Source organism: Lepisma saccharinum, chromosome 18 (genome assembly GCF_977018435.1).
Source record: "Lepisma saccharinum chromosome 18, izLepSacc3.1, whole genome shotgun sequence".
Taxonomy (NCBI): domain Eukaryota; kingdom Metazoa; phylum Arthropoda; class Insecta; order Zygentoma; family Lepismatidae; genus Lepisma; species Lepisma saccharinum.
Genome location: NC_139246.1, coordinates 4,925,858 through 4,935,990, shown reverse-complemented (window position 1 = coordinate 4,935,990; position 10,133 = coordinate 4,925,858). Strand labels below are relative to the sequence as shown.

The following is a 10,133-nucleotide window of genomic DNA, read 5'->3' as shown; positions in this document are numbered from 1 at the left end:
GAGGGCAACTTAAATGCAGAGGGCTACTTGCTTCTGCTACGGGATCAGATCTTACCATCCTTACTGTCCGAGGATGGGAGCTATCCTGAATGGTTCCAGCAAGATGGGGCTCCACCGCACTATGGGATGATAGTCCGTCAGTACCTAGATCAACAATTCCCTCACCACTCGATTGGTCGCCGAGGGACTGTGGAATGGCCTGAACGCTCACCTGACCTGACACCATTGGACTTTTACCTCTGGGGACACCTGAAAGCCATGGTGTATGCTACGAAAATCAGGGATCTGGCCCACTTGCGCACACGCATTGTGGATGCCTGTACTGCAATAACTCCTGAGGTTCTTCAGAATGTGGTAAGGTCATGGGAGAGACGATTACACGTGTGTGTTGCGCAAGAGGGACGACATATTGAGCATGTGTTATAACTTTGTGGTATTGTTAACTCTGCAACAATTAAAGTTAGGTGAAAACAAATGTCACAGTTGTTTTCCTGGTGAAATTCTAGCCCATTTTGATATGTCGCACGACCCCCTTCCCTTTAAATTTCTGAAGTTGAATTCAAGATGTCGGACATCAAGATGGCTTCCGACCATGCGGGTGACGTCAATGTGGTTCCCCCTTGGCCTGATAACGATTGGTCATCGCCATTTTCACGTTCCATGCCGCAGTGGCCTTTGTGACGTTTTTTCCCCGCAAACTGTAATAACAAGTATTACGTAAATTTTATTGCGGGAAAAAGCCTCCACATTTCCCTCATTCTTCGGTACGCCTGTGCGTCAGTTTGTTATTTGGCGGCTAGTTGGTCAATTGACCGCTAGAGGCCCTCAGTGGTAATTCCTTTTTTTGTGTGATCACGATCGAAAGGAAAAGCAGTTCGTTGTTGCACGAAAGACAGGAAGTCACGACCTCGACTAGTGTGAGCGATGAGGAACTCGTATCGCTATACATGCCTCAGTTGGGCTTTCGATGATCTGAGGTAGAAGGGGACCACGCTTTGTTCATTCAAACACGTCGTGGAGCTACCCCCCTTGTTTTCGCACTGGAGTTACGAACGATATGTGGAAGTTACAGTTTGTTTTTTACTGGAGAAACTACGGCGAGCAGTAGGTGGGACCATGTGGATCAGTTTTGACAATTGGCCGTTTTGATCCTCGTTTCTCTCGTGTCGGAAATGGAACCCGGAGTTTAGAAGACGTAATTTGGCAATTACGAGAAGGAAGTTGGAAGACGTAATTTGGCAATTACGAGAAGGAAGTTTAGAAGACGTAATTTGGCAATTACGTGAAGGAAGCATAGAGACGACAGGACAAGATACTGTGGACGATTGCGGATAGTACTATTGGAAGGTCTAGTTCGGTTCTCTAGTAACCGCCGATGATGAGCCACGCAGCCCAATTGGTCCTGTTTTTGAGGTATGTACTTTTGCAACATTTAACTCAGTGAACAGTGAAGTGTTTTCCGGCAACTGAACGTCTCGCTCAGTAAATTAGCGTGAGTTGCGATACCCGCCGAAATATCAGAAAAGGAAAAACTCAAATGAGAAGTTCGTTGACGTTTCCTCCTTTTATTCGTATCCCGTCGCCGCGGTTGCTCTGATCGGTAGTGACATAACCTCCGTCGCATCCCATTTTTCCCGTAAGGCAAGCACTGGGCAGTAATTAACAAAAAAGAGAGAGAATAAGAGCATCAAAGGAATCGGGGGGGTTACCTTTTCACAAAAAAAAAAGAGAGAGAGCTGCGTTGATATAAGCCAAGAGTTGATGTTGTAATTTTTAACGGTATTTTTGTACCGGCCGTACGTTTATATACATGTGTTATTTGTTCAATTAATATTATCATGTTGTTACAAGGGAATGTCGAACCTTTTGAACATTTGTCAAATTCATCAAGAAAGAATGGTTGTAGTTACGTGGATGTATTTGTTATTTGAATGAGAAAAGATATTAACCATTCTTGTTTGCGAGGTTAATATAATAAAATTGACCTCGCGTCGCAAACTAATTGTTGTAGTACGTGTTGTTTTTTATACCAAAACTGCACCTTAGATTAATATTGTACATAAACGAACTTGGTTGTTCGAAGACGGAGTCGTGGCAATGCTTATGCTTAATTTAAGGCTTACGTGATTACAATAGAGAAATAGAGGGGCAATTCCTTGACGTCGATACGAAGAAGTCACTTGTTTAGCGCGCCGCATTGTATCGAATAAATTGGTTCTCGTTTGAGACTGAGGCGGTCGTACAAAATACGTACCTTTAACCTCAAACAACTACATTTGTAACTGTTAGGTCGGGCACGAGTAATTCGCGTCCACGGCCTAATTGCACGTCTTCTCCCATTTTTTGCTATTTGATTGAGCGCCCACCTAATACGTTACACCTTGTACTGGGGGTGTTAAGTGACTTATTGAGAAATAACTTTGTGGTATTGTTAACTCTGCAACAATTAAAGTTAGGTAAAAACAAATGTCACAGTTGTTTTCCTGGTGAAATTCTAGCCCATTTTGATATGTCGCACGACCCCCTTCCCATTTAAATTTCTGAAGTTGAATTCAAGATGGCGGACATCAAGATGGCTGCCGACCATGCGGGTGACGTCAATGTGGTTCCCTCTTGGCCTGATAACGATTGGTCATCGCCATTTTTACGTCCCATGCCGCAGTGGCCTTGTACTGGGGGTGTTAAGTGACTTATTGAGCCATAACTTTGTGGTATTGTTAACTCTGCAACAATTAAAGTTAGGTGAAAACAAATGTCACAGTTGTTTTCCTGGTAAAATTCTAGCCCATTTTGATATGTCGCACGACCCCCTTCCCATTTAAATTTCTGAAGTTGAATTCAAGATGGCGGACATCAAGATGGCTGCCGACCATGCGGGTGACGTCAATGTGGTTCCCCCTTGGCCTGATAACGATTGGTCATCGCCATTTTCATGTTCCATGCCTCAGTGGCCTTGTACTGGGGGTGTTAAGTGACTTATTGAGCCACCCTGTACTATCACCAAAAGTGATTATGAGATCTACAAAATTCTTATGTACATTATTCTATAAGTTATGTATTTAAAGTGATTTAAATCAGTGTTTTTTTTAAATCATCTTGATTTAAATCGCGTTTAAAATCAACCTAATTTAAATCAATTCACGTTGAATTCTAGTAATAATAGTAGTAGTGAATTTTGAATATAATTTGATGCCAGCCACTTTTCAGATTGCGTAACGTGGTATGAAGTCAATCATATCTTCACAGATGCTCCTGCGATGGTTCATTTTAAATAGGTCAGTTACAAGGCAGGAGGTTCTCTGACCGTAATATAAGGTTCAAAAACATTGTACACTGTTAAACATTCATCCTCATTATCGTGATTAATTTGGGGAGACAGCACGGCGAGATAAATGTATGAAAACACAATTATAAATATATGCTATTTCATCTTTTCTATGTCTATAACAGGAAGACGCCAACGGAAGTCGTGGAAGAACAAATAGTTAACTTTAAAGATCTAATAACAATAGCAACAATCATGATATCTTCTTTCAACTTCTATCAAAGAAAATGTGAGAGGTGAAAGGAAACATGGCTAACAAAATATAAAAAAATGGAAAGTGTATATTACAGACACAGAACAATATTTACGTAAAATCCCACCAATTAATAACCACATTTTAATAGAATCATAACATGATCTGGAAATCAATTAGTGTAGTAGATTTACTAATCATTATACGAAAAACGTAAATAGGAGGTGTATTTATTAAGCAATGACTAAATGAAACAATAAAGAAGAAAATTGCAACTAAGTACCTTCTCTACATTTTACTCAGCAGATATCTCAAAACATATATTTGGGTTATCTGGTTATCTTGTTAAAATGTTATATGAGTCGTAAGAATTACGAATTGCAATTTTCAAAAAGATGTAAAGACTATGTATAACTCGAAAAAAATGATATTTTACTCTATAGCTGATACTGAGCAAATATAAATTCTGAATGCATGAGAAATGCTTTTGGTTTACAGTAATTGTCGAAATGGATCAAACAGATGTGTTCATTTATCTTACAAAAAAATATAAATATGCTGACCAAGGCAGTAATTTATTTTATTAAAAACATAAACTAAACGTAACGTTTCAACCTTCTAGCAAGGTCTTCATCAGACTCTGTATCAAGTACAAAGACCTTGCTAGAAGGTTGAAACGTTACGTTTAGTTTATGTTTTTCATAAAATAAATTACTGCCTTGGTCAGCATATTTATATTTTTTCATAATCATGGAAACAAGGCTTAATGGTGTTATAATTTATCTTACTATACATTCAATGATTCGTCGATACATTTACGTATTTGAAAACCTAATCTATTCTAGTCTGTGAAACGTAGCTGAGTCTACGTAAAGGTTGACAAACTATTAGCGAATTTCACTGGCAATTCATCATATACCTAGGTATGTTTGAAACAACACCAGGAGCATTGCTATGCATAGTACGATGTTAAAAAAACATAAAATTTATAGTTTCAATCTTTATTAATATTTTAATTTTTCAAATATTACGCCTGTACACAAAATGTAAAATTTTAGTTCAGCTTGAATGTCCGTCAGTGGAGTTCGCTCAGAGGACCCCCTTGAGCTTGAGATTGCTGAGGGCCGCCAGGGCGCCAGTGAAGGCGGCGTTGTAGTCGCATGCCACTTCGTTGTGGACGTAGCCGCTCCTCACGTCGTCGTAGCTGTCGTTCTGGTCAGGGCCTCCCACCAGGGCACCATTCAGGACTTGGTAGTTGGCCTGGGCCCCGTTGAAGGTGTTCCAGTCGCAGGTGGCTGGACGGTCGGGGCAGGATCTAGAAAGGAGGAATTCAATATTTACTTACTTCACTCAGGACTTAACATGAATTGTAATAATTATAGTTTTTAATTATTATTATTATTTAATAAAGTTAATTTTAGAAAAAAATATATAGCAGTCTTTGCCGTATTCAGATCATGTGCGGACTACACGAACAGGAATATGAAACAGAGAGATATGGCTTCGGAAGTGGTCTAGTGACATATTTCTCTCAACACGCAGAAGGCCTTGAACAGCTATTGAAATGATTAAGACAATTATGAAGTTCTACTTACGCTGCTCTGTGTTGTTCGTGAGTGGGAGGGTTGTTTCCGTATCCAACGACGTAGCTCCTGCCAGCGGATCCCAAGGCGTAGTCGATCTGGCTCTTGGCGAATTGCTGGTTGGCGCTTGTGTCGATCTGCAGCTGGTTGGCGGTCTGCGGGAGATTCGGGTTGATGTTTACAAACACAGAATATATCGTAATTTTACAGATTGTCAATAAAAATTTTAATGCAAATTAAATTCTGAATAATATTTTATGCTTATAATGAAAATATTTATATAATTAACTTCTATTTACATTTGAAAATTAAATATTTTCTAGTAGTTTCGTGGATCTTATCGGGATGTTCAATAATGATTAGACTGAAGTGATAAAGAAAAACTACCTATGCTTTAATAAGTACTTAATTCTATTTCCAAATATATAAATATATTAGATTCACATTTATTGCATGATACAGTTATCCTTAATCATCTTTTCAAGAAGAATTAAATGAAACTTGATTAATCAAATATGAACATTACCTCCAAGCAGAGGAAGGCGACGTTGGCTGCGTATCTTAGAGTTCCCCACTGGCTGAGGTAGACCAGTCCCTTAGGAGTCCTCTGCTGGGAGTTGACCATGTAGCTGCAGAAGTCCTGGGCCCTCGTATTGTACTCGCTGCCACCTGTCAGCTCGGCCAGAAGAATCTATAAAAAATTAGATATAAAATATATTCATAATAATAAATATTGTTTTGTCTCCCATAAGATTGCGAAATATTTTTACACACGAAACATGAAAGCACAACCTCCAGTGTAACTAACAATGGGCAATAAATTGTGTTTTAATGTAGGTTATTAGTTCCTTCATCTAATTCTTACAGAACAAATCTTTCAAGTCATATAAAGTATATATATTTCTACGTTGGCTATTCTCCACATTTATCTGATAAAGACAAATACAATTTGGTATATTCCTACTTACTTGAACTCCTGCAACCTTGCTGTCCCAACCGAAGTCTTGTGGTCTGTAGTTGAGTCCGAACTCGTTGTAGAGGCTCTCGGCTGTGTCCAAGTAGCTCTGGTCGTTGGTGGCCTTGTACAACCACGCGGCTGCCCACACCAGTTCGTCCTTGTAGTCGTAGGAGCTAAGCAAAGAATATTTGCGTGTGAGGACATTGCTTTCTAAATTTATCTCAGCGGAAGAGAACTTTAATCAGCATGTTAAACATCTAACAAAAACGTTTGTAAAATTCATATCAGGATAAGTAATTTTGGGATTTAATAGTAAGAGAAAATCAGGAACACATACGTTTGCTGTTAGTGAATTGATTTCTACAATTACTCTTACTGGGAAAGTACCCTAATCAATGTTTCAAATATATAGCATAAATGTCCGGAAAATTAATTTCACGGTAACTTGAGATTTATTGGTAAATGAAAGCAGGACTCACCTGTAGAAGGAGGCGGCGTTGGGGATGGCGTCGGAGTACTTGCCCCTGTAGTTGTTGGCGAAGTCGAAGAGCTGCTTGGCGTGGGTCAGCAGGGTGGAAGCGTAACCAGCGTCTGAGTCCTGGAAGGCGATGGAGGTTGCCGCGAGGGCTGCAGCCGTCTCCCCGGCCAGGTCGGAACCTGCGAGTCAGGATGCAGCTTGTTACTAACGGTGACAGCAATGGGCATAGGAAATTGAGACTAATTCAACAAGAGAGTGTATGCTGATGTAGTACATTTTAAAGGTATGGATTTAGGAGTTTACCTGGGTTGGAAGTGTCGATCTTCCAGGCTGGTCTCTCCATGGTCATGTCTTCTGGTCTTCCCCAGTAGGCATGGTCAGTATTGCCATCTCCTACTTGTCCGTAGAGCTCGTTGGCGCTGACGTGGGCCTTGATGAAGTAGTCAGTGCCCCACTTGAGAGCTGCCTTCAAGTATTGAGTTTGACCTGCATAAAATTATAACTCACGTTAGGGCAACCTTCAAATTTAAAGTACATTGCAGGAATCAAGAGATGTTTGATGCAAGAAAACAGAATGTAAATAACATAATTTTATGAGTATTTCAATACCTTTTTGAACGCAATGTTATTACATTTTCATTGTGAATCTTTTTAATGTAAGAGATCCCTCATTAGATTAATGGACTTTGTGAATAAGATAAAGAGATCACGGCCAATGTAGTGAATACATTACTTGAAGTTCATAATCTGTTGTATACTATTATATTTTCGTATAATAAATATGTTTTGAAGTATACTAATTGAATTCAGTCTGTTGATTGAAGGGATACGCACCTGCTGCATCGTAAGCCTGCTTGTTGGAGAGGTATCCCCACGCGAGAACTGTCACTGAGTAGGCCATTGGAAAACCGAATTTCACATGGTCACCAGCTAAAGGCAAAATAAAATGAGACATTTAGGATAAAGATGAACTGTGTTCTGAAAAGAGACTTAATAATTACCAAAAGGAGTATTCCACAGTACAATATAAATGTTCACCTTTGAAATTATTCACTAGAAGGTATGCAAAGCAAATCAGGCATTTCTAAATTACTACAAAGTACTGATTGTAAATTAAGTGTCAATTCTATTTTCTGAATTGTTGAAGAAAGTAGAAACGTTAAACATATGAGAATAATATATTCTATTGTATCGTGAACGTGTAACTTACCATCGTAGTATCCCCCTGTGAGGTCCTCCCCGTTCTGTCCCTTGTCGTTGAGTGCGGAGTCTCCCCTCCAAGGGATCCTGTTGTCTGCAGGGAGCTTCCCGGATCTCTCCGCCTCGTAGAAGAGGAACGACTTCCCCAGGACCTCTGCGTAGTCGTACTGCGCGGCTGAAAAACATTTGTGAGGTAAAGTTGTAACATAGCATACGTATGTAACTACAGTAGATTTGCTTAATGTTAAAAACCATCTTCAATTTCAGTATTATTTTAATTAGGTTAAGGAAATATATATCTTATAAACTCTTTATTTATATTCTACATATATTTTACCGTCCTCTAAAGGCTTACTGACATTATTGCAAATACTAATAAATTAATTAAGTGGATAATCTTATGAGAATCAACCCATTGAAAGTTTTCAATGAGTAAACTGTTATGAAACGATGTACCAGAAACGATTCCAGATATAAGTATGAAATATTCCGAGTATAAAGAATTTTGAATGTTGTTTTGGTGGAGCATTCATCTGTTTTTTGCCCAGAATCTAAATCTATTAAATATACACGAATATAAATTAAAGGATAGAAGCGTCTCTCCATTGATAGAGTGGTAAAACAATTGTAGCGAACAATCAATACAGGTCTAACCTTCTATATTCCGTAACTAAATCAGACTACATACACACGTAATTTGGCGTACCGATAAATATGCAAAATATTTATCTAATTTTAAAAGTAATAACGTTTATTCAGTTCACATGTCTGGGATGTTAACAATCTATTTGTGATTTGCTGCTAACTGCTGTAGATACAAACATAAAATATAATAGGCTAAGGAAATACAAGGTTTTATCATAGGATATTTAATATCTCCACAAATCTGTCCATAGAAGCACAAAAACGTAACATTATATGCATTATATGGATCTATTTGTAACTGTTAGAAGTAGATCAGAATCATTACACACTAAATACTGGAATAGTAAGATAGTATAGTGGTAACGTCTTTCATTATAATCAAGGGGTCTTAGATTTCATTTCCGTTGGTGGAACATAGTGCTGTGGATCCCACTTTAAACTGTAGGTCTATTCACGTTTAACCTACCTGAGCATAATGTGATCTTAAAAACACAAACGAGAAATAAAGAGAAAACTAGGGGATATTAATTTCAACTTCACAGGGGATATTAATTTCAAGTACTAGTGAAATATATATTTTTGATGTAGCCTATTTGAACATACGAATTAATCTAAAATTTGCAGAAATAAAGTCGTGAGAGATATAGAATCCTCATGGAAATCTTACCCGCAAAGCGACCAGAGCAGACCAGGAACAAGAAGAAAGCTGCTGACTTCCACATGTTGAGACAGGATAAATTCTCACTCAAGAGCTCGTAGTATTTATACCTTGTAACATTGAAAAAAAAAGTACTTTATTTTTATCCAGCACTTGAAATAGATTCAATCGTTATCGACATTGTCAAGACATTTCATTGTAGTAATTGTCAAGTAGGTCTTTATCTCAAACAGTAGAGATAATTACACTCATCCGATCACGCATTGTGCACACGACGTGTGGGGGCGTAAACAAAACAATGGCACATGTACCTACCGCCGGTAAGATACCTGGAGGTGTGTCTCCCAATTACGATAGAGTACGTGGCTGGGATGAAAGCAAGCGTGTTGCTTCTAAGGAGTACCTTTGCTTCAACATCAGGTTTGTTTCACGTGATAGAACATAATATCACAAAATATCAGTACTTCTTAGATTTGACACACACTTTTCACTTTATTACAAATCTTAGTTTTCACTGTTGATGAAGGACATAATCTCCATAAATATGTTAGTGCTACTGAAAGGTTAATAGAGAATCAAGCATTCAATGTTGCATATGAGTTCCCTAATACGATGTTTTTGAAATATAATATTTATTTAGAAACTACTCGTACAATCAATTCATGCAATATCTTCCCTAAGCAAACACTAATTATATGAATACTGAAGTTGCTCTCAAACAATATATACAGTTTTCTTTCTTCATTACATTATTAGATAATACAGGGTTATTAAAAAAGAAAGAGCAATTCAAATGTTTATTTCTCACAAACTATAAAAGATAAAATCTTTCTTCCGTGAGGGTGGAAATTTCTGAACCGTTCCTTATTTCATATTCCAACTCTATTAAACATTTCAAACGTTTTTACCACAATACAAGGGTATTCAAAAAGAGAGAGCAGATTTCAAATGTTTATTTCTCACGAACTATAAAAGACAGAAACACGTGTCATACATCAATGGATAGAGGAAGGTTCAAAGTTTTATAATCCTGCCAATTAGTTCCATTCAATACCTGCAACAGCGTTTTTTTCCTAACAGGTAAAATGGCGAC

At 38.1% G+C, this 10,133-nt stretch overlaps 1 protein-coding gene across 1 annotated transcript; it reads right to left on the bottom strand.

Annotated features, from left to right (window-relative positions):
* Nucleotides 1-4,515: 4,515 nt before the first annotated feature.
* Nucleotides 4,516-9,148, bottom strand: LOC146002349 (endoglucanase E-4-like). The gene is made up of 9 exons (XM_083140078.1): nt 9,050-9,148; nt 7,748-7,912; nt 7,372-7,467; nt 6,841-7,023; nt 6,539-6,716; nt 6,070-6,232; nt 5,628-5,792; nt 5,114-5,256; nt 4,516-4,833 (listed from the first exon to the last, which is right to left on the bottom strand). The coding sequence occupies exons 1-9, from the start codon at nt 9,102-9,104 to the stop codon at nt 4,608-4,610; spliced, it is 1,374 nt and encodes a 457-aa protein (XP_082996204.1). The 5' UTR covers nt 9,105-9,148; the 3' UTR covers nt 4,516-4,607.
* Between the last annotated feature and the right edge of the window lie 985 nt (nt 9,149-10,133).